This window comes from Daphnia pulex, chromosome 2, assembly GCF_021134715.1.
Source record: "Daphnia pulex isolate KAP4 chromosome 2, ASM2113471v1".
Lineage (NCBI taxonomy): Eukaryota > Metazoa > Arthropoda > Branchiopoda > Diplostraca > Daphniidae > Daphnia > Daphnia pulex.
The window spans coordinates 48,558-72,958 of record NC_060018.1 but is presented as its reverse complement, the minus strand read 5'-3'; the positions used below and the strand labels follow the sequence as shown (position 1 = coordinate 72,958).

General features: G+C 44.2%; 3 protein-coding genes across 4 annotated transcripts in view; 2 read left to right on the top strand and 1 right to left on the bottom strand.

Moving 5' to 3' along the window:
- The first annotated feature begins 926 nt into the window (after positions 1 to 926).
- On the top strand, positions 927 to 6,239 carry LOC124188679 (secreted protein C-like). The gene is made up of 4 exons (XM_046581484.1): positions 927 to 2,400; positions 2,851 to 2,994; positions 3,068 to 3,441; positions 3,517 to 6,239. The coding sequence occupies exons 1-4, from the start codon at positions 2,121 to 2,123 to the stop codon at positions 4,246 to 4,248; spliced, it is 1,530 nt and encodes a 509-aa protein (XP_046437440.1). The 5' UTR covers positions 927 to 2,120; the 3' UTR covers positions 4,249 to 6,239.
- A 638-nt stretch (positions 6,240 to 6,877) lies between these two features.
- Positions 6,878 to 9,024, bottom strand: LOC124188680 (protein ALP1-like). Its single transcript, XM_046581485.1, has 5 exons — positions 8,601 to 9,024; positions 8,166 to 8,531; positions 7,682 to 8,094; positions 7,487 to 7,607; positions 6,878 to 7,410 (listed from the first exon to the last, which is right to left on the bottom strand). Exons 1-5 carry the CDS (start codon positions 8,903 to 8,905, stop codon positions 7,095 to 7,097), a joined length of 1,521 nt encoding a protein of 506 aa, XP_046437441.1. The 5' UTR covers positions 8,906 to 9,024; the 3' UTR covers positions 6,878 to 7,094.
- Positions 9,025 to 12,675: 3,651 nt separating this feature from the next.
- The window catches only part of LOC124188670, a 29,067-nt gene continuing 17,341 nt past the window's right edge, over positions 12,676 to 24,401 (top strand). The window contains exon 1 of one of the 2 annotated variants that reach the window (XM_046581467.1): positions 12,676 to 13,123. In XM_046581467.1, the coding sequence (XP_046437423.1) occupies positions 13,060 to 13,123 (64 nt within the window). In that variant the 5' untranslated portion in view covers positions 12,676 to 13,059. Of the gene's footprint in view, positions 13,124 to 20,817; positions 23,551 to 24,401 lie in introns of those variants that run through there. The other variant, XM_046581468.1, reaches the window with a different exon arrangement.

The following is a 24,401-nucleotide window of genomic DNA, read 5'->3' as shown; positions in this document are numbered from 1 at the left end:
AATTGTATCGGAGCACGTGAGTGCGGTCGTGACAGCTGTTTCACCAACACCTGGTTAGGAGCCGTGTGCAATTATTGGCTTTGGGGAATGTAAATATACAACAAGGGCACGGATTTGTTGGCCGTTTTGCATCCCGCATCTTTACCCCTTTCTCCGATTGTTGATTTTATGCTGCCAAGTGTCAAGTTCAATGTCCTTTTGATCGCCGACCAGGTTCCGGGTGCACACCAATAAAATAAGGTCCGCTTTCCTTAATCTCTCGTATGTCGCAACTGTTTTTAAGAAGAATTATGGCATGGAATATTAGATCATCTGCTGGTAGACTTATTAGACCTGCCAACGTTTTTTACAATAATCCAGCCGGCCATTTGGAAAGAGAAAAGAAACAGAAGGTGTCAGTCAGCCGTCCATTAGACCTGCACAGAGCCCTGCTGTTGTAACTGTTAAAGTCTTTTAATGGCTGCGTGTAATTCAAAACTTTAGGATTCAAGTTAAAATGGAACTTGCAGGAAACAGAGTCGATTTATGTTGGGCTACATGAACTGTATAGCTATACATGCACAGGCACATCTCGGGCGGCAAATATGAGATGCTGGACTAAACCTGTTTTGTTATGTTTTTTGGTGTATAATACGAGTCGAAATTCATTCAAACGCCCCGCCCTTCCGTAGTGCGGCCATTTTCAGATAATAATGAAAATGAAAAATAATTTAAAAATGGATAAACAAGTAAAACAAGCGACGTGTGGGAATGTTGCTACACATCCTATATATAATAACTAGTAGTGTGCCTGTACTTATATCTGAATATTAACAAATAACTAAAGGTCATTTGAAAAATACCTTATCTTTTCATTGCATTACGCAGGCCAATAAGTCTGAAAAGTTTTGTTTAATTTATTAATGCCGTGAGTGTATAGTCTAGCCTGCTACGAGTCGGTGCTGGCAGGGCGCAGTGCAAGTTTATTATAAGAGCACAGATGATAATCGATTTAGGCAGTTGTTTCTCCTTGTTCAGCTGAAAGGTACCTACAGAGATAATTTCATCACGTCTTATGACATTGTCTTGCCATCACACAGCAACAGTCGTTCGCCCACCGTTTTTCTTCGTCCATTTTTCTCTTATAGAAGAATAAAAGGGCTGCTGTACAGTCTCCATTTCCGTGTTGTTGTTGTTGGGGCTGCGTTAAAACATGCCTTCCGATCCGTGCCGTCGTTATCGAATGATGTAATCAATTGGCCGAAGAAGAAGAGAAGGAGCAGCTTCACAGCCCACAACTGGTGTAGAGTTTTTCGGTCGAGAGTTGGAAGAACTGCGTGTGGGATTGGGTAGAGGGGAGTGTCAAGAGGGTGGAAAGAAAGAAAGAAGGGAGAGAAAGAGGGTGGTCTGCCTGCTGGAGTGTGCGTGCAACGCCAACTGGGTGATAGATGGAATAAACTGGGAGCATTTTCATCCTCGCGACTCTTGGTTTGGTTGGTTGGGGCTGCTGCTGCTGCTGGGGCGTTCGAATGTTATAACCAGCCATCACCCATGATGATCACCATCAGTTTTTGGAGAAAATCCCGACCGAGTTGTTGTTGTCTATTTCATTGGACTCGACGCAGCCATTATTAAATTTGAAGAAAAACAAAAAAGGATAATATGAGAAACCCGTTTCCAAATAGTGAGGAGCCAACAACAGAAGAATAGAAAGTGACAACAACAACTGTGACAAGCTGCGTCTCGTTTTGTGTGTCGTTTCCCGCCTGTGTGCCATTGTGGTTTTCTCTCTGCCAGTCGGTACTACTAGTGTGAAACGCGTGTGTGTGTTGTATGGTGAACGACGGGAAAAAAAGGGAGGGAAGAAGAAAGAATAAAGAAGAAGAAGAAGCGTTGGGAGAGAGTTTGGCAACGCCGCCGAGTTGGCGTTGGCTTGAGTGCGCTTCAGAGCGCTGTGTGCAGGGAGACTGCACAGCCCAAGCAGCAAGGCAAAGCACATAAAAGAAGTGGCGAGTTGAAAGGGGAAGGAATACACACACACATACACTAGTATACAGACTACACACACATACACACACATACAGACTACAGAGGCTAGAGTGTACAGCCAAGGTGTGTGTGAACAAAAAAATCAAGCCAAAATGGCTGCCGCCAGTTCACTACAAATGCATTTGCAGCATAGCCCGCGCAAGAAGAATTTCGGTTATGAAGAAACGATTCGGCTACTCGAATTGTGGACTCACTACACTAACGGTGGGACCCACCCTGAACTGGGCAAAGGACACAGGACTGGCCGGCTCTGGCTCGTTATCAGTGAACGAATGAAGGCCATGAACTACAACCGTGGGCCAGAGGAATGCAAAGTGCGCGTCGGAAACCTCAGAGCCAAATACACCAAACTCAAGAGAGGATACCTTTCAGGTGAAGACTTTGCATCCCATCGTGTGACTTATTTCCATCCCACCCAACAAACCCCTACCAGCAACGTCACAACACACTCTGGTCTCCTCACCGATTCCTTTGTGTCTACTCCTCACAGTTTCACACTCCCACCAACAGCCAAACACGAGTCACCAGTGCTCACAGACTCTGCAACCCTTTCTCTCTCTGCCGGGCCATCACTCTCAAGTGCTGTCTGGGATGCATTTCTTTTCAACCAGCTCTACTTGCGTGCAGTGCACAGTGTGTTGATGATGCCTGTGTGGTGACCGAGTCTGGATTTGAGAGAGGGAGTGTTGCACGAGTTTGTTGTCCACCCCCCCACTGATGCTTTTTTGCTTGCCATTTACAAGACTTGTTGGATAAATTGCTAATGTTGGATTGTTGGTTTTGTTTTTCGTTTTCCCTTCTCTGATCCCAACCTACCTGCAGGTGAAGGAGTTCCAGATTGGCCATATTACCCAGTCCTAGCCAAATTCCTAGAAGGGAGGACAGAATTTGGGGATTCCTACGATGCAGGATCACACTCTTACACAGAACCAGAAGCGAGACCTGGGGCCTCACACCATCATCCAGGTAAAGTTTTCTTGTTCAAAACTATGCGAAATGTCAAAGTCTATAATATTATTTTTCCTACTTGTGCCATCAGGTATGTTCCTTAGTATGTCAATGGAAGAGCCAAACGAGCCACTCGCCTGCAATGTAGACGGAGGTGGTGGCCGGCGGGGTGTCGGCGGAGGAGCTGGTGGTGGATCGTCGCGATCCAACGACGACGACAGTTCCGTTTCGATGCCGGAATCTGGTTCGTCTGCCGGCAGTGAGCACAACGACGCCCCTCCAAACGGACACATGGCTGGGCCAATGGGTCCATCCGACCTGCCCCACGGTCTCGGTGGCCATCACCCGCCTCTATTGGGTCCTACCGGATTAAAAAGACGACCCATTTCGCCCGTGGACGATCCTCGCCGACCGGCCAAGCGACCGAAACATGGCACCAGTACCATGCTCCTCTCCTTGATGCAGGTATTAAAAGAGTCGACTTGTTTGTTGTTGTTGGTCCTGACTGACGTGTTGTTGTATCCATCTTTTAAAAAAAAGGCCATGCTGAAGATCGAAGAGGAGCACCTGAAACTGCAGCAAGAGCGAGCGGCCAGTGAAGCAGCCATGATGCAAGCCGTGACGGCCTTTTTCTCCAACATGACGCAAATGTTTGGCGGACACATGCCCAGTTTTTCATCGAAACCGGAGGTGCAGAACAACAACAGCGCCGGTTCACAAGGTGGAGCCGGCGGCAGTGGCACGACAGCCGGAAGCAGCGGTCTCCACTCTGGAGTTGTTGGTGGGACGCAACAAGGTGGAGGCAACAACAACAACCAAGCCTCGGGTTCCAAGACGCCATCCAACCCGTCTTCCTCCTGTTCAAACTCACCCGCCTACTCGCACTCGTACAGCAATCCGCCCATGGTCGGCAACTCCGGGATGAACAAGATGCACGGCATGGTCGACGGGCCCGGCGCGGCCACCAACATGGGATCGGCCTCGGCCGGACACCACTACCCTTACGGCGGCATGAACCAGCCGTCACCGTCGCCATCCAGTGCCGGACAGATGGCCAGCCCGGCTTCCTATCCGCTCTCACCGGCCTACCAGCAAGGCGTCGTCAATACGATGATGGGCGCCGGCAACAGTGGGACGGGCGGCGGAGGTGGCGGATGGTACAACAACGGCTCGTCCGGCAAAGGAGCCGCATCTTCCAACGCCCCGATGGCCGTTCACCCTTTCTCCAGCGACATTCTGGGCATTCCCAAGAGCAGGCACGACACGATGTAAAAAACAAAACAACTAAGCGATGGAAGAAATATTTTTTCTTGGTTTTCCTATCGCTTTTCACCACACCACCGCCTCCTCTACTTTCATCAAATCTCCTCCCGCCCCAGTTGTTGTTGTTGTTGTGTGTGTGCCTGTGTGTAGAACGACAACCACTACAAAAGAAAAAAAATGCCAGAAGAAATGAAGAAAACCCCTTCCAACCTCACACTCACGGAGCTTCCGGAAGGTGATGATGAAAAACAAAATTACTACGACGACAAAATTGCAAAAAGATTAAAAAAATAATTAAGGAAAAATCGTATGAGAAACAAAAAAAGAGTTTGAAACATGTTTTTTCTCTTTTTCTCTTCTTTTGTGTGTGCAAAGTGTGTCCGGACTCTTCTCTTCCCTTCGTACTATATTGTTGTGTCTCTTTTTCAGGGGACTACCAAATATCCTTTTTGTTGAGCGTGTGTGAAATTTTTCCTTTTTTTAAATCAGCAAACACTCCGCCTAGATAGTTGGGCTTTTTCCCTTATTTCCTTTTTTTTTTTAACACTTTAATTTAAAATTCTCTTGCCTTATTCTTTCGGTCTGGATGTTATTATTATTGAGTCCCCCCACCCTATTTTTTTTGTTGGTTGAATCCGTAACCAAAAAGTCCATCACTTTCGACCGCTTCGTGCACACTCTTTTTGTTTCCCCCTCCTCCGTTCCTTACCTGTTTATTAATTTTTTCGTTTGTTTTTTGCGATGTGTCAAATTTAAAAGAGGCAGCTTTATATCTATCGTAAAGAGCCGACAGTTTGTTTATTTTTCGCCAAGATCCAAAGGGCCAAAAAGAGAAGAAAGTGAAAACGGTTAGAAGAAAAATTTATTTTGCACCGAGTTCTTCCCTCCTCCCTCGTCATCCATCGCTTCCGGAAACACACACACACACTAGAAAGAACTACAAATCCCCCCCACTCGAGTGTGTGTGTTTTACAAACAGAACAACGTGAATATGCTTTACTACTACAAAAATTATCGTCGAAAATTTTTTCTTACAAAATCAACTCAGCTGCTAAAAAAAAAACTCGTTTTTCTTGTCGCATTGACGTTTCATTTCGAAGCCGATCAAAAAACCAAAATGTCGTGTGTTTTTCACTTTTTCCATTTGTGTGTCGGGAAAGGGGGAGCATTTTTTCAGACAGGAGAGACTATGGCGTGCGTGTGTATTTCGTGTGTGTGTGTGTGTTTTTCGGCTGTGGATCTATTACGATTATATAAGATTGTTCGTTTCCTTTTTTCTTTCCACGCTCTCGTCTATCTATCTCTTTTCAAGTAGTTGAAAAACCAGATTTTTGTTTTCTCTCCTTTTTTTAAATTTTTTAGATAAACAAGAATCGGCTTTGTGTAATGTACTATGCAAAGTGCAAAAATGTCCTTTTTCTATCTATATCTCATTGTGCTGCTGCTGCTGATGTTCTCCCCATCCTCTTTGCGTTTGAAGCCACCGCTGCGCTGCGAAAGTGACACCCCTGCCACACACCACGAACCACAAATTGTTTGGTTTCGTTTTTTGAATTTTTTCTTTATTTTTCTTTGAGTTTTGTCTCTTCCTAGCCCTCCATTTAATAATAATAATTAATAATAATATTTCGTGTATTCAGGCATGCATTAACCAAAACGCTAATGTAAGGAATACTCATTATCTTTTTTCACTCTCTCTCTCCTTGTCCCGTTTATTATTATTATTACATCATCTGTGTTTTTTCCCTTTTTCCTGATTTTTTGCAGCAGGTTTTCAGCGATAAAATGAGAAACCGACCTCTCCGTTTTTGATTGTGTATCTTCTTTTTTTTCTACTTGATCCTCCCCCACCCCGATTTTCAGTGTGCAATTTTTTGAACTTGTTGAACCGCCTCGTCCCCCGTTCCGTTTTCTTTCCTTCCGGCTCTTTACTTTGGAAATATTATTCTCGGCCACCACCAAACCCCCTCTCTCGACCAGCCATCAAAAAATATTTTGAAGAATTTCTTTTTGTTTCGCTTCAAACAAGAAAACAGAAAAATGTTGATGCCATCCTGTTTTTTTCTCTTCCTTTTTATATATCACACAGGCAAAAAAAAATCCCCTCGTTGATCCCCAGATTTCAATGGAGTGTGCAGTATTATTATCTTAACCATTTTGGCGGATTCTTTTGACTGTATTTTTTCATGAATCGTTCGTTTTTCATTTCAGTTTATATTTTCATTCTCCTCCCAAATGAATTTTTTTGTTTCGTCGAACATTTTTCAGTTTCCTTATACTGCCCCGCGACTCTCTCTCTCTGATTCTACACACACGCCACCGTTTAGCTATTTAGAAGACACAAGAAAGACAGAAGTGTACCGTGTGACGTCGTTTGAAGGAGGGAAAGATTTAAAAAAGTGAACAAAATTTTGAAAGAAAAAAGACAAAAAAACTAAAATAAAGGCCAGATCCTCCCCCACCACCCCTCCCTTATTCAATTCTAACCTGTTTTGAGAAAAAAATCAAGGAAAAAATTTTGTTTTTTCTGCGCGCGCTAAAAAACTGTTGATGTCATTTATGTACGGACGATACGAATGATTACAACATAAAAAAGGCGAAAATAAACCCGTTTGTAAAAAAAAAGAGAAATTTCAAATTCATTTGGCCATCGAAGTAAATTATTTCATTTTCTGAAATTTACACACACACACACACACACACGCACGCACATAAACAACGGCAAACAAGTCACGTCTTCATTTTAAATTAAAAAAAGAACTTTTTTCTTCACCAACAGAAATCGATTGCAGATTCTTCTTTCACCTCAAATTCTTCTTGTCGATTTTGAGCTGATTGAATTTTTAATAATAAAACTAGTACATGTCTGAATCGTCTTGTGAGAAGCTGTGCTCTGTCAGTGGCGAAGGGTAAGAATTCCGTCTGTTGTCCGGCCGATTGAGAGCCAATGGGGGTAAGGCCGTCGCCGCTTGACTGGCCGCCGCAGCGGCGGCACTGACAATCAAACGCTCAGACAGTCGGTCACGTTTGGCACCTGCTTCCGCCAGCATTTCTTCGTACTCTTCTTCATCTTCTTCGTCCTCGTCGTCGTCCTCGTCTCGGACGTGCATCGGCGCCGCTTTCGATTTCGGCTGCGGGTGGGCAGCGTCAAACGTCCGCACCGTTCCGTACCTGGTCGAGGGGGTTAATAAAAGAGAACAACACGTCAATTCCTGTCCTTTGCTCATTCAAAGAATCAACAACTGACCAGTGCTCGAAAAACATGTCGCCGGCTTCTTCGCACAGGTTATGCAAGACGCAGCAGACTTGAACGACTTTGGTAAAGTCCATGGCCAAATCGCAACCCTTGAGGAGCAAACCCCATCGACCTGCAGCAACCAAAGGAATTTTTATTAATGAAACGAGTTAATGAAAGAGTCAGTGAGAACGTGTGAGAGCGAACCTTTGAGACGTTCGAAACTCGTTTCCACACATTTGTGGGCGTTTTTCAGGTGTTGGTTGAGCGTCTTGTACGACTCACGATCGCAGACTTCATCCATGCGGTAGGGCGTCAGGAGCCAATTCTGGAGGGGGAAGGTGTGGTCGGCCAGGAAATGCAGATCCTCGTCGGCTGGGAAGAGTTTGCCTTTTTGGGCGGTTTTGTACAGTTGCGAGGCCTTGAGTACCGCCGTATTGTCCGTGCTGCCCGGCTGGCCGATGCAAACGTAGCCAAGTTTGTTGTTGTAACCGGCCACACCCAGCAGGACGATGGAATTCCAACCAGACGAATTTGTGTAACCTGCACCGCAATTACGTGGGGTGGCCACTGGTAAGTGAGTGGCTCCCACCACACCGATCGTGTCCGGGAACAAATATCTACCAAAACGGAAAAAATTAATTAAACGTGAATCAATTATAAAATAAAACGTGATGAAAAGAAAACGCACCTGAGTTCAAATTTGTCGGCTTCTTCTCGGAAACCAGGGCCAGAGGGCAACTGGACGACTTTACCAAACAGGATATCTACAACAGCATTGCAAAACTGTTTGAATATTATGGCAACTGAGCTTTTGCTGATTCCAAATGTGTGTGCAATGACGCTGTAGTCATTCTTGTATTCATTTTTGGATGCCAGCAAGGCCAGGGCAACCCCCACTCGCTTCTCCAGAGGCACGTGGGCTCTCAGGTTGGCATCTCGTTTGGACAGTGTGGGCCTCAGAGCGTTGCAGAGGTAGTTGAAGGTTCTTTTACTGACGTGGAACTCTTTCTGAAACTGGGCCTCTGAAAATCGTGGAACCTCTCTCTCCCAGAACCTGCGAAGAATCACACATGGATGAGTGACTGGTGAATCGTAATAAAAAGAAGAAAGGTAAGTTGCTTACTTGTTGCCCACCGTTGGGGGTTTAACTATTCTGGGTATTGGCAACGGGATTGGCAGTGGAGGTGGTGCAGCCAGCAAACGTTGAGATTTGTCTTCTCTAAGCTGCATGAGTCTCATGAGGAGCAGCATCCGAGATCGTCGTAGACGTCTGGCACGTCGGTCGATCTCGCGGGTCGACGCCACATACGAGTTGAGTGTGACGAGAAAGGCTGAAGAGACTTGAATCAATTGCATGACCATTTCCGGGGGCATGGTGCTGGCCAACTCTTCCGGTAAGGAAGGTGGCGATTCATCGCTAATTTTCATTTGTGATCTTTTTCCAATGTGTTGTTGCTATTCCAACACTTGAATGCCCAAACAACTTCCAACAAAAGATGAACAAAAAAACGCTTCAATTGACAGCACCCAAACGGCCAATGCCTCGAGTTGAAGAAGTGGCTCTACTCGCTTTTTATTCATACCCCCGCCAGTCGTCTGTGGTGCGCATGGCTTTTTCCGTTCTTCTTCTTCTTTAATATTCTATGCACTTTTATTGATTGTTAGCGGTTTGGTCGATGATTATTAGCCAATTCCAGTTGTTAATATAATGAGCTCGGATTTTGATGGATGGCTCCCCATTTCTTCGACCTTGGAATTTCGGGTTTGTGTATCGGCGAGTGAATTTCCGAGTATTTCTGAGCGTGTTGAAACAAGCCCAGCGAGTCTCATTGCCCTGTGGTTTAATAACTACTGAAATAACTTTTTGGCGTTTCCCGTGTTGAGACTGTTTGCGACCAGCAGTTGGGGAAAAGCCAATCTACTTTTTGATCCATCCATCCATCCATCAGTCTCACGTGTCGTTGCAAGAATACGTTGCGCCTTTTAAATATTCTTTCATCTTACCCCAATATTTCGCTGCTGCTGCTTCTGTACGACTAATTACGACTGGGTGGTCCTCGCTCCCCGGCAGCATTCATTTAGATTGTTTGATCCATTATTATTATTTGGGTTGTTTTTTTTTTCTTTTTCATCTTGGTACAGTCGACGTCGTTCGTCATCATTAAAAAACGAAATGCACGACATTTGGCTTTCATCATCTTGAATGGAAGTTTTAAAAATTTGTTTCAAATGGTTCATTCATCTCATGTTTTTGCCAATCCATTAGATCCGCTACGGGGGCGACGACGGCAGTGACCGCGGAAGTAGCGGTTTCTCCACTCTTGTCGTTTTTTAAATAGATTCACGAAAATGGTTGAAAAATTATCTCAGCTTTTGGCAGCGGAAAGCCGCGTCGTGTAACTGAACTCGTGGGGGCAGCTGTTGTCGCTCTCGAGTTTCTGCGACGTCGACATGTTTTATTTGAAAATTTTAGTTTTTTAAATTTATTTCCCTCCCGAAATGACGCACATTTGCTCACGAAACGGGTGGCAATGAGCTGCGCCAACACGAATGAGTTTGAAGCCATCTCATAAAATATTGGTGAGACTGTATTTATGCGTGGCGGCGTGAGTGGCGTGAGCCAACCAAGTTTCGGTCTGTTTCGACTCACGTGCGCTCCTGCTGCTGCCTGCCGCCGAAATCCAATCCATAATTATTTACAGCTCCCGCGGACAGGCCGGCCGGCATGTCACGATCGAATTGGCTCAGATGAACAAACATCACACAACAACTCGACGCACAGTGTAATGATTCGTGATGCGATTCCACGATTCCCGCATTCGAATCAGAGAAAAAACATTTCAGAAAATCGGGTCAAATGTTGACGCGCCTCAGTCCCGGTCCCGCCGACCTTTTTGATCTTTTTTTTTTCTTATTTTTTTCCGTGTGGCTTTTTGAATTGCCGATTTGAAAGTCTCGACGGGGTGGCGGGAGGAACATTCTCACGCTCTTTTGCCACTACTACAACTGCGAAATCATCTCTTAAAGTACTACAAAGAAATTTGAAAGAAATGTAAGAAAAGAATGGTGTGTGCGTTGGTAAAAATGGCAGACGTGTCGGCGCACACGCCTGTCGCTGTTTATTGCATCATAGGCTTCTCTTTTTCTCGACTTTTTTTTGTAAAGCGACGGCGGATATCTGCATTATTCATTTGGCTGTGCAGCAGAGGAAAAGAGAGAGAAAAATGTTAATTGAAATCTTGGATGGCGCCCGCCGCTGGTGCTGAGGCGGACGTTAATGAAGCGTGCCGTGTGCTAACTAATAACTCGACGACGTCAACATCCCGCTTTTCATTTTATTTAAATGCCCGTCGTCGAGTTGATGGATTTCCCAAATTGGAAATTCGGGCGACAGGACTTATATTAAATTAGTACTTACAGTGCGCATGGTGGAATCAAACGCAGTGAACTTGATTGCACCTGCTCAACTTGCAAATGCGCTTGGCTTCGTCCGAGATATTTACGACCATGTTCATTTTGCGGTCGGGAGATTATAGTTGACTGTGTGTATAGAGGAAATACAGGGGAGAGAAAAATTTATCTACTGCTGGCCGCAAAAATGAAATAAAAAGCGGTCAAGTGGATTCCGACTCGTGTGTTGGTGGAAAAAGTTCCTTGCACTCGCACGTCGTCTTATAACGTCATCCGCATTATGTCGGAGCAGGAACAGCAGCAGACGAATTCAATCAGACCTGACGAAATATGTGTAACAAGGTATATATACTGTACAGGTTCATGTGCTGCACACATCCGGGTCGATGATGGCTGAACAAAACATGTTGCAATATCCTTTTATTTTTCTGCTCCGGTACAACGTCCGAAATGGTCACACCCAGCAACTCCAACTCCTTTGGGGGGTCTCACACGGTGGTTTCCTTTGTTACATTTTATTTTCTAAGAATTTTTTAAGTTTAAAGTCAAAATAAGGTGTTTTCATCACGTAGATAGCGTGCGAACTTATCCGCAATGTGAATTTATTACAGGCAAAATAACCACTGGGTAATAATAATATTAAACTAATTTAGTTTCTCTTTCATTCCAATGTCGATTCCTGTGTATAATAGGAACGACGTTCTTTTCTACAAACATTTTTCCGAGTCCGGTTTTCCTGTTAACGAAATAAAAAACGTGATGACAACAAGAAGAGAATAAACACGACGGCATTTGACTTTCGCCTCGTCACTTTGCAGATAAAAGTCAAACACTTTCATTTGGTTCACTTTCAATCTTCATTTTTTAAAAAATCTTGTGTTGATTCCGGTTTATCTGCCAAACTTTATAAGTGAAAAACGGCAAAGGAATGAGACAGCGACAACATTTTTAGTTGAAAACCGAAACTGACTTTCGCCGAGTGGTCGCCTTTTGACGTCACTTAAAAAATGGAATTGGACGTCTAGACCCCGTTGTCGATAAACTTAATGGATTGAAATGAATCGAATTCGGCGCCTTTGACGCCCGTCAGCACTTGACTTTCTTCTTTTGATTTTTGGGTGAAATCCTGGCACGATGAATCAGTTCATTTGTAAAAAGCCAAATTCTTATTTGGGCTTTCCCCTAATCGAATGACACAAATGAAGATGAAACAAAAAGTGTCGGGACAAATTGGCGTCGTTGTGGCACACAAAATGTTTTGGCTCCGTCATCATGAACCTCTTTTTTTAAAATGATAATTCCTAATAATTACGCCATAATAATCAGTTTCTTTTTTTAAAAAATGGAGGCAACAACATTTGAGACTTGAACGGGCGACCACTCCTTTGGCTGCTGCTTGTCCCTTAGAAAGTCATTTGATACAGCAGCTGCTTCCATGCACAAGAAAAAGTTCTTTTTTATTATTATTATTTAAATGGGAAATCTTATAAACTTTCTAAAAAGGAAAATGTGAAAAAGAAAAGAAGAAGTGGAGTTGATAATCTGGAAATGTTGGCCAAGAGATGTTGATCACGTTCATCACGAACGACAAGTGTACAGCAGCGACGCCTCATTGACCCAAAGTTTCTCTCAAAATTCCGTTTCATTCATTTTCGTTTTTCATCTCGAAACCCATTGAACGTCGAAATAAACTGGAGATAACAAATAATTCGTTTCAAGTACTTGTATACAAAAATAAAACACACACATTCTTTTTTAAAAATAAAAATGTCCATTTCATAGTGCACGCCATTGGCCCTGAGGGCAGACAGCTGGCAGCTACCGACCGAGAGAGCGCGCGCTCGGCCATTTTGGGCAGGGACTCTCACCTACACCACCACCACGGCCATAACCCATCTGGCAATCCAAGCGAACGGACGTGCCAACACATTCGGCCCTTCTGTTCTGTGTGTTTCTAAGTTTGTTGTTTTTTTCAACATGAGAATTGGACGATGATAATTACAATTATTGCTGGGCACTCGAGTTGACTAATATGAAAGACCTCTGTGATGATTGTTGTTGCCTTACCATGTGCTAAAGTGAAAGTGTTGGAAGAACTGCTGATACAATTGTTATCACCTTGTTAATAAATAATCCACGAGACGGTGAAGAATTTCGACGACTGCCCAGGGATGGAATCGATGCAGCCGCGTGGTGGTCATCTAGACGTCGGCGCCTCGTGGGACGACTTTTACGGTAAAAATTTATTACCATCGTCTATTTTATCCTAGGGTTGGAAAGGCTTAGCTTTTTTTTTACTTTTTATCATGTCGTTTTCTGCCGGGATCTTGTTATCACCACCCATCAAGGCCAGATTCATTGGCATATAGACTTGGTTGCTATTTTGTATTCCTGTGTGCTGGGTTGGGAGAGAGAAAGCCGAAAAATTTTGGGAAAAAAGAAATAAAAATTTGGTTTGGGTAGAAAAAAGCCTGTGGCGGTTTCTATGGCGCGAACGAAATAACTTTTTCTTCTTGTTTTTTTTCGTGCTACCGGAAGTAAGAAAAAAAACCCTTTCTCTCCCCGCGTGTAAAAAAAAGCAAACAAAAAATATGTTCTTCCTGTTTTTATTTGGGTAAACTCTCACACGCTCTCGTTGGGCGAAAAAATATCGTGAAACACGTGTGTGTCGTCGGCCATTTCTGCTAGGGGGCTCCCTAGGGTTGATTGACCTTGAATGTTATGGGTGACAATGGCTCCATTATATTTTGTCGGGGTGAAATATTGAACCGATCCAATGACTTTTTTCTCCCCCACTTGTACAAACACACGACGAGGTCGTGTTACAACGGCCGCCGAAAGACGAAAACCAGTGGCCATTTTTGTGTGTATTTGTTTGTCCGCCATGGCCTCACGATGGCTCTTTAATGATTCTAAACAATCTGTTAAAAGCTCTCACGGATCAATGAACTTTTTACAAGTTGAGACATTGATTGTCGTGAAATGTAGGACACGACGAATTGGTTTCCATCCACCAAATAGGTCGCCATTAAAAAGTATTGGAAAACCATTTTCACTTTATCTAGAAATTCCACCGGAAAAATAGAGACACATCTGCCTAGCTCTTGTTGTTTTTGGGTGTTCCCTTTTACATTTTTAATAGTCAATTGATTCCAGAACCGAAAGATGTCGTTCCCATTTTCTCCATTTTTATTGCCTCCAATCATTCGGCCTCGGCCTTGAATCGACCACCACTCAATCCACCACTGGAACGAATATAATTGAGGTCGTTTGGGTTTGACGAATAAATTTATTTTATTTCGGTATTTTTGGGGGTAAAGTGAAAAGCTAGTCAGAAATTCCTCGTTTCTTTCCGGGGCATCCATCAAAAAGTAAAAGAAGAAGTTTGTTTTTGGGTGCGTATATCGACAGAGAAAGAAAAGAAGAAAATACTTGACTTGTATTTTTTTGACAGATTGAGTCATCTCTATCCATCTCGTTTTTTCTCTTTTATTCTCCCCCCTGGACAATTTAAAATTCAATGGCTACTCGGTTAGTTGTTGGATGGGGAAGGATAGATCTTTTTTCCCTATTGATTCCATCCTGTGATACGACCATCTTCCACATTGGGGGTTGGAAAAAAATATCTCTAGCAATGCGACAACATCACGTTTTTTTCCATTTTCTTCCTTGTGTGCACCACATTTTTGCGGCTGGAACTTGTCGCCCTCCCTAGTGTAGTTGGGAGGGGGTTACTTTAGACAATTGCATGTTGGATTATTATTACACACGTTTTCGATGGGGCTTTCTCTGTCCATCCATCATCAGCAGGCACGCAACTATTTCGTCCCCCCATCTGTTTACTCCTCGCCTGATGAGCCACGTGACCTACATTGAACTTGTCGGGTTGGGCCAACCCAATTGCGTTTGTTTATTAGATAGGTCTACAGCACATCATCAGTTTATTGACTAGGACCAAGTTTGGTTGGTTCACTTGGTTGGGCAAGTCAATCAGTTGCCGACACAGTAGGTAAAGGGTGGGGATGGAAAATAAAGAAGAAGTTGATTGGGTCGGATTTTTGTTGGGTTCTCCCCCTCTTCATCTCTCTGTGCTCATTGTATGGACCGATGACTTGTTATTGGGACTCTCTGCCCGTCCAATGTTCCACGCTGTGCTGGTGCTGGTGGTGGAGGGGTTTGGTTCTGCTGGCCATGTGTTCCGGTTCAACAAGAAAACGGATGGAACGTGCTTATACTTTTTGGCTTTGCTGCCTTTTCCTGTGTGTGTGTTGTCGGGGGGTAGTATTTTACCCCCTGGTTCTTATAACTGCGATAGATATCCCCAAAAGGGTCTTGTTTTTTTCCTTCTTTCTTCTTTCCTAATCTTTTCTCATTCTTTGTAACCCTCCCCGACTGCTGGCTGGGCAGGCTGGGCTGGCCCATTTCATGCCCGCGTGTGTCTTGTCCTATACCAAGCGCACACCAAGGGTGACGCGCGTTGCTGGCGCTCGGCGTGTCCAAAGTGATGGATGTTGTAGTCGATGCCAACGCGACAGTTGCTGTGCGACCCCCCCATTTGTTTGCTCCAGTCCTTGTGGCCACAGGATGAAATAATAAATATCCCCAGTCTGAGGTGCACTGCCAACTCGTGTAATTGATGCGCTTTTGATTCCACACACACAACACTTGAAGTGTGTTCACACCTAATGGATTGTGATCCCAAAGGTTTTTTTCCAGGCCCCGCTAATGACACAACATCCGTTTCTCAAACTTTTGACAAGTCACAGAACTCTCGGCCTCTTGTTGTTGTTGTTGTTGTAGAAGGATCAACCGCATTCCGCATCCGTTCAAAGCCCCCCAAGAGTTTTAGTCGAGAGAAGATGATGGAGCAGCTGTTTTTCTCCCAACACTTTTCAGGATTCTTGCCGTTGTTGTGAATGAATCAGCACATCTTCTCAGGTTTCCTCACATTCCATTCTGTCCTTATTGACTGATAATTGATTTCCAACAACAACTAAAAAAAGAAGTTGGGGCCGATGTTTTGTCTCTGCTCAAAAGGCTCGCCGCCAGGCGACAACCAACATCACGCACATCATTGATGATGTGAACTCGCGTAAAAACACATTCCTCTTTTTTCACCCCTCGCCCAGTCTGGCCGTAAAATGCTGCGCGTCTTGTACAAACACTGAGCAACCGATTACCGATTCGTTAGTCGGTGGAGAAAGAAAATAAAAAAGAAGTTTGATTATTAGTTTTCCTGTGGTGTGTAGAAGCCCATTTCATTCTATAATTCATGGGGAGATGGATGATTTAGTAAATGGTTAGGGCTCATCTCTTTTGGATATTTTTTTCGAGGCCTTCATCCAATTCGAAAAAATGGATGTGAAGGTTGGAAGAAGGGCGGGGTACGCTGGGAAAGAAGAAAAAACGCCCCTATAGACTTCTACCCCCTTGTAACACAAGATGCTGATTGGAAATGTTATATCCACCTTTTTTCTTATTTCTTTCTTTCTTCTTTCCCTGGGCATCTCTTCAATCACTCGGCATTGCATCCCCTGTTGGGCTGGCCAGCTAGGGTCGTGATGGCCCCAGCCGAGTAAAGGGGAAATAAATCAAAACGATAACTATTTAAAAGACATCAGATATTTATATAAACGTGTGTATGCACAGTGGGGACAAAAGAGGCAGCAAATAACATTTCATGCTCGAGGAAGGAGAAGGAAAAAAAAAGTGGAACGAACCCGCGTGACATCCAAAGTTAATCGTGCCTATCCTATCCTCTCCCCCTGTGCTTTTTTTTTTTAAATCCAGCCCGTACATTTTGGGAAGGGATTATTTTTTGTTCGTTGGTTGTTGAGTTAACGCTCGGAATCATCTTTTGTCTCGGCCCTTTCTGACAGCGGCCCAAAAGAGCGAATCGAATTGTCGTGATGACGTTCACGTCGCCGTTTAAACTCGTCGGAAAAAAAAACAAATGGCCAAATGTGGGTGATCCTGGATCAAACGGAAGGCTCACAGAGCGCCAGTTGATCTTGCCCGTCAGTCTGATTAGTCGGAATGAATCCAGTCGTGCGTTTCTTTTATTCATTTTCCTCTTTCTCGCCGAGTTTTTATTTCTTTTTCATTTAAATAAATAATAAAAATAAAAATATCGGGGGGACCCTGGAGCCCTAGCAACTGATCAATCCAGACAGGCATTAAGATATGCAAAGAGAATCTTGTATAATTCTTCTTCTTCCAACTTGTTGTTGTTTATCTTTTTTTCTTGGTGTAGGCACAAGAGCAAAAAAGAGAAAACACCTCGAGAAATTAAAGAAGAAGAAGAATTTTCTTTTTTTCGTGACCTTGTGTTAACTTTCGATTCACATGTTCACGTACGGTGTGAATCGCTCTCTAGTGTACCACTCGGATAATTATACGACAGTCGAGAGAATTGCCTGCCCTCTTTTCTTTTTGGGTTTTTTAGAGTTCAGGTGAGAGGGAGAGTTTGTGTTGTCGTTGTAGTTTCTCAAACGTCTAATGTTGTTGGGGCCTTCTCCCTCCAGGCGAATCGTATTCTGCATTGGCTGGGGTATTTTTTTTTACAGCTGCCGACCTGATTCAAAGTCCTTTGAAATGATGATGAATCGACTTTGACTCAGGTTGCTGCTGTCAAGTCGTCGATATAATTTGCCCATCACCTCCTCCTCCTCCTTCACCTTATCTTGATCCAATCGCTGGAAATTGAGTTTCACTTTTTTCTTTTCTCAATGCCGTTTGGATAAATTGCAGTGTGTGTCAAAACCTTGTCTCTGGCGATTTGAACCGAGGCACTACACTCTCACTGGGCTGGTAATAGGCAGGACGGTTCGGGGCAGGTAAACGATCAGCTTTCAGATTTTTGGGTAAAGAAAAAGAAGAAAAGAAACTTTGAGCTGCAATTACACGGGTCGGTTGGTCCGCCCTCTTGATTCTCTTTTATTTCTCGGACTGTTAACAAGTGAAGAAGATAGGGGGAGAGAATGTAGGCTACAAGTACCGTTTGGGTTACACCAACAACTACTGATGACCTCTTTTTCTTTCTCTAGTTGGCTGTTATTGTACCTGTAAAATGTTGGAAAAAAAGGTCTCGGTGGACGAGGGTCTCTTAAACGAGCGCGTGTGTGTTGTAATTGTTGACTTTGTTTTGACCCCCTCTGGCGGGTCTTTTTGAATGAAACCATTTTCCCGCCGACAGGTAAAAAAACTGAAACTAAAGGAGATAACCTTTGATGGCCCCTGACGGCCTAGCCCAGCCCTGGTCGAGAAACAAAAAAGTAGATGATAAAGATCAATGAAAGCCGAGGGCAAATTGCTGTGTTGGCCCGACTCTCACCAGCTGCGTTGAATCAATACCGTCCAAAAGTTTTCTTGGTTAAAAATGAGCTGTCGTCGTTCAGGTCTCGAAATGAACAAGACGTCGAGTCGCTTATTTTTTTTCCGAGTCATTGAGGCCGGATCGAATGACATGATCTCTTCCCCCCGTGATGACCTTTTGTCTTGCGACCTCTTCTTAAAGTAAAAGCCCAGAGCGACAGATGTGTGCGCAAAAAATGGTAAAATTGCTCTTGCGGTTGTGTCTTTTTGTGATGTCCTCCTTGTGTTGTTGTTGCTTGGCCCCCTGTTATTTGGCAGCGCCTGCATGACGTCGGCCCTCATTTTCGAATTGTCGGTTAGTGGTGAACTGAATATGAACTGCCGCCGAACACTGATGTGCGAGGAGCAGCTCACATTTTGTTGTTTTGTCGAGAGATTTTGAGACAGACGGAGGAGCCATCCGATCTGCCGTTACACACCGCACAGGGCCAACCGGGCCAGCCCAGCCCAGAGCTGGGGGATCGCGTGTCTGGGAAAAAAGCCGAGGGAAGAAGAAGAAGTAAAAAACCTGGGCAGCCTGGCAGAGAGACGTTGTGTTCTCCTATTATAACCGCAACCAATCATTGTCTTTCTCTCATCTCTTTTCTATTCGGGGGGAGATGTGCTGGGGTTTCACACGCTCGACCAACAACAAAACAACAACAGCCTCCGCCGTTTACAGCAGACCGTGTGCAGCTAGAGCTAGAGCCAAAAGCCCCAAACCAATCGCTCGATGATTAACACACACTACACAAAACTGGTTCAACACAATCCTCCTAAAGGGAATTTTGGATAAAAAAGCAACGACTCCCCTTCTCGAGTCCTTGTCTTCATTTTCTTTTTCTCTTTTAAAAACAAAAAGGATCTTTTATATTTTCTGATTTTTAATTTCTTCTCTCAACTTTTTTGGTGGGGGGGCGTCCCTGTCTTGTTTCTGATGGACGGCCCTCTCGCTTCGTTCCTTTAGCACTAACGAAACGTGCCGCCAAATCTTTTTTAGATGGTGGGGGGGGTACTGCTGTTTATTCGCACACACAATTGATCGTCCGTGACACGATCACGTCCTGAAGCAGCTCCTTTCACGGGTCTCTGAGCTTGTGGACTTGTTTGCATTTTCCTCCCGTCTTGTTGCCATTCTCTTTCTGACTTTGACGTGACCTTTTTTATTTTTATTTTTTAAAAAAGTGTTTGGGTAATTTAAAAGAAAAATGAATTTTCCCCAAAAAATGTGAGGTCCCGTAAAAAAGATAAAAATGTCTAGGGGGACGGAAATATTTTCACCCTGAAACATAATAGGCCTATTTATACGTCGTGCCTCTCCCAAGTCTTATGGCAGCCCACCCGCTTGCCCCGGTCAGGACATTTTCTCCTCCCCCTCTCCCTCGTCGTTCGTGCTGGAAATTTTTCAGGTTTCCTCTCGAGTTGTTTATTTATTTATTTTTTTACCCTATTTCGTTTGATTTCGTGTGAAATAGAGACCTAATAAGGGAAATAAAAAGAATAACAGCCTATATGCACTCGATTGGAATGATGATATCTTTCTTCCGAGCCGGAAGTTGCGATCCAAAATGCACACGTCGAAAAAGAGAAGGGGTGGTCTAGAAAATAATAAACTTGTCGGTCTTCTTAGCTTCTTCTTGATTCTCCCTTGTGTTTGTTTTCTTTGACAAGTCTATAACAGTAGACAACGACACGTACAAATATATTGTAGTGTATATGTACCCTTGGTGGATTGGGGCAGAGGACGACCGGTTTGACAGAACGAAAAGAAAAAGGGACCCACCGCATACCCGTGGCCTGTCTGTTATTCCCTCGGAATTATTGGGGCCCTGTTATATTGCCCGGCATTTTTATTTTATTTTTTTCCCTTTTCCACCTTTTTTTCTCTCGATCCAGGCGACAAAGAAGAAGATTTTTTTTTCTCTTCGCACAACAGGAAAAGAAGCGGAGGAATTCCGCCCGCGCCCTTTTAAATTTTAAAATAAAAACATACCGTAAACTACTCCGCATCCGACGAGAAAGAAGTTAAGGAAATTCCACAAAAACCCCAAAAGAAGAAATTCCTCTTCTTCTTCTTCTTCTTCTTATTTTTATGAGGAAAGGGGTTGTAAATAGCCGCGGTGTTGGGGGCCGTCCTGTGCTCCAGCACCAGGATTCTCTCCATAAAAATGGCGCACATCCCCGCCGAGAATTTTTGTTTTTTCCTACTCGCACGCAAATCGCTGAGAAAAGTAGAAACGGGGGCCGCCCCAATCCCCCCAAAATTACGTTTCATTGGCCGTTATGTCATGACAACGAGTTTGCGTTGCTGTACATTTTTATTTTATTTGCTCATTTGGCGACAATTTCACCAATGGAATTTCTCGGGAGCAACGGCCACTGATGAAGCGGATTTTGATGATCCGTTCATTTTTCATGTCGGTTGTTTCTGGTTGCTGTTGTTGTTGTTGTTGGCCCCAAGGGAAAGGCAATTGAAAGTAACAAAGTGCATCGCATCAAATCACACGCGGCCGGGGGGGGCCCCAAACTCGCCGCCACACACCAACAGCCGATCCAACCGATCCAACAGGAGGGCCTTGGCAGTTTAAATAAAAAACAGCTGGCGCCTCGAGAGTCATTTGTCACGTTGAAAACAAAAAAAACACCGATGATACACACACACCCTGGCCTCTCTCGAGTCTTGTAAACGTGCAGCAGCAAGAAACACATCCATCTATTTATAGGGGGGTTGGAAAGGAAGGATGTTGGAAGAGAGAAAGATGTCAGGGTATATAGAGTTAAGAAATTATGTTTTAAGGCGGGCGTGTGCCGGCCCAGTTTGGGTGGGAGAAAAATGGGTCGCCCACACACCGACAGACAAGAGACTCTCTGGTCGGCCGAACGATCTGTACAAGTCCGTCGTTAATTTTGTCGTGTTCCATTTCATCCGGAATCGATGCTTATCAATCCTGGGCCGCTATTCTTATTGTATTCTTTTGTATAGCGTCTGCCATCAGCCTCTTTTTCTTCTTCCTCCTCTAACCCCGTATCTATCAATCTGAGCTGGAGCACACGACTTGACAAAAGCGAAAGAAAAGATTCTTCCAGATCACCTCCCAACATAATAGATGTTTTCTTCTTCTTCTGGTCTGGTCGGACTCGCCAGTATTGGGCCATTTGCAGGAGACGGGGGGTGTAGCAGCAGCAGCAGCTCTGCCTTATTATATACAGTTGAGAGAGAGATGATGATATTCTATACCTTTTCTTCCCCCCTCAATGATGCCTTTGCCCCGAAATGTTTTGAATGCACCACGATAGATGCGTTATCTTGGCCCGCTCGAGCGTCTCATTCTTTTTTGAATCATTTCAGCCTAGAGTCGGTCGTGGCCAGCCGCTGTTACGACACATGAGGAACTTTTTTTTCTTCTTCTCCTCTCTTTACCATAATGCCATTACGACGATAATCTATTATATTGTATCTTTTCTTCTTCTTTTTCTTTTTGTTGTTGGAGCGGAGAAATGTCTTTTGGGGGATGGAGGAGAGAAAAGAAACCCAAGACCGACCGACCCCCTACAACACCGGGGTGATTTGGGTGGGAGAAGAAGATGAGGGACTTTGATTTCACTCGGTTGTTTTTTTTTTTCGTCTTCTTTTCCCTCCATGAAACGAAATTTTCTTTCCCTTCATGTTTTTTATATTTTCACAACTTTGAAATGAGATTCTTTTCATCAGAAGGAGATGATTATCGCAGACTATCGAACAGATTCCCCGTAGCTGTCTGCATCTTGTGGCCGTGCGCTTCTCTTTTATTTAAAATGTGTCCATCCAATATTTATAAATGGGAGAGAGAAAGAAGCGTGTGCCCTGGTGTACGTTGGGCCAGCTACAGGTCGGTCCAGCCAAGAAAGAGGTCCGGCCCGCCTGCTGGCCTTTTCTTTCCAAGGGTTTGCACTAAAAAAGAGAAAAATCTTGTGAGAGAGAGAGAGGAGAGAAAAGAGGTTTGTGTTGTTTTATTTATTTCGGTAAACCTCCGCGCGCACAAGTCAAAAAGGGAAAACATCCTTGTGCTGCTGCTGCTGTTGTTGTTGTTATTGGTTGCATTCTTTCGCTTCTTGTGTTTTTTTCGAGCCGGGCAAAAACAACACTGAAATAATATTTTCAGCTTTTTTACGAGTTTCATCTTTTTCTTTCTCTGCTGCATGGCTCCTTTTTCGGACGAAAGGACATGAGCGGAGGTTTGCGTGCTGATTTGTCAACATGGCCGGCGACCGACCACCACCGGCTAAGAAGAAAGAAAAGAAATAAAAAAATGGATTTGGGGATTTGATAAGAAGACAACAACAACAATGAAAAAACGCCGCCATTTTTTTTGAATAAAATCAAATAGACAAAGTTGATTGTATATAGAGAAAACGGGATTTCTTCTTCTCGGCGTGTCGTGTGGTCCGGCTCATTTCTGCCCAGTTTTTCTTTCTTTTTCTATTTTTTTTTTTAAATAAAAATTCCCTTTGACGAAATGCCATCTGTGTGGTTGAGCTGTAGGCTTTGCTCCGGCTCAGCTCACAGGGAAAATAAAAAGAGACGACGACCGACGACGACGACGAGCCCGGAACATTTTCCCAGGTTCTTTTTTCGAACCACTTTCTTCTTCTTTTTCTCTCTTTCTTCTCCCTCCTTCTCTCACGTTTCATCTGGCCTTTCTTCTTTAACAGTTGCATTCATCCAGTCAGTTGCCTCTTTTTTCCTTTCGAGTCGGCTGGTTCCCGACCGCGACCGTTCGCCACTACCCACAGACCCACAAGGGTGGCCAAAGGAGAAAAGATGGAGAGACAGACAAAAAGTAAAAAGAGAAGAGAGAGAAAAAAGAGACTTGAGGGACTGACAAGAGTATAGTGGTGGTACTGGTGGTGGAGGTGGAGAGAGGGGGGGAGGTCCGTCCAAACATTTTCCCGTCCAGGCAGCTCAGTCGACGTTGGCAGCTCCAGCCAACCACACGTTTCATTTCAGATAGATATATACAGACGACGACTATATACTACTACCTGCCATTTGCCCAGTTTTACTCGAGTGTCTGTGCCCCCGTGTGTGTGTGTGTGTGTCTGTGCCATCTCTTCTCTCTTTCTATTGAAATAAGAAAAAAAACGAGATTTCAATTTATTTTTTCCCCATTCAAGTGAATTGACAAGGAGAAGAAAGTTTCGAGTGTTTGTCTTTTTGCTTTTGGCACCAGTTTTTCTGTTGTTTGTTTTCCGGCGTGGAGAACCGGCCAAGGGAAGAAGGAGATCTTCATTCTCCACATGGATCGGATTTGGATTGACAAGCGAAACTGGTACGTAGCAGTAAAAGGAAAAAAGATTGGCGAGGTATTCCCCCATGTCGTTACGTCAACCGACGACTCTCTCGTAGTCGAGTGGCCGCATCCCTTTCCAGGTGTGGTGGTGTCCGGTTTACTTGACTTGTTTCACGGCAAACGACATGACAAACGACCCTGGAATTGTTGTTTCTTTTCCAGGGGAGATAAAAGAGTTGTTGTATCGTGAGCAGAGCAAAGAAGGAGAGAGCCCAACAACAAACAAGGAGTTGACGTTTAATTTCGCGCAGTCGGTTGCTGGCTCCTATAGCTCCTGTTTTTGTTGTTTTGTTTTGTTTTGTTTGGGAAGACGAGAACGAATTTTGGCATGACCGGTTCCTTTTTTTCTCATTTCTTTTGACGGTGGGGGGAAATATCTTTTCCCCAATTGTGTTTCTTGTTTGCCTTTTGTTTCGCCCTTGGAAGACTTTGAATTGGGGTGGGGTGGGTTCGATGCCGTGTGGTCCGATCGAGTTACATCACATGTGCACTGTGAGCAGCAACCAAAGCGAAATTCATTTCAACGAGTGGCAGCAGCGGAGAAAAGAAAGAAAAAGAGAAAAGGAATGAGGGGCCCCTCTCGTTTGATGTATCGGATGTCGGGACTGAGACAACATGCACATTATCCCCTTTTTAAATTTATCCTCTGGGCTAAGCGGATTGGAACATTTCATCATCGAAATCGAAACCTGTACTCGTCGTCTTGTTACCTGGGCCCTGGTGGCCAGCTCCTGGCCTGCTGGCCAATATAGATGATAAGTCTGTGTGTACCTTGTACATTACCAAGCTAGTCCGTGGTATGTCCAAAGGAGATATATACCGAGGGATAC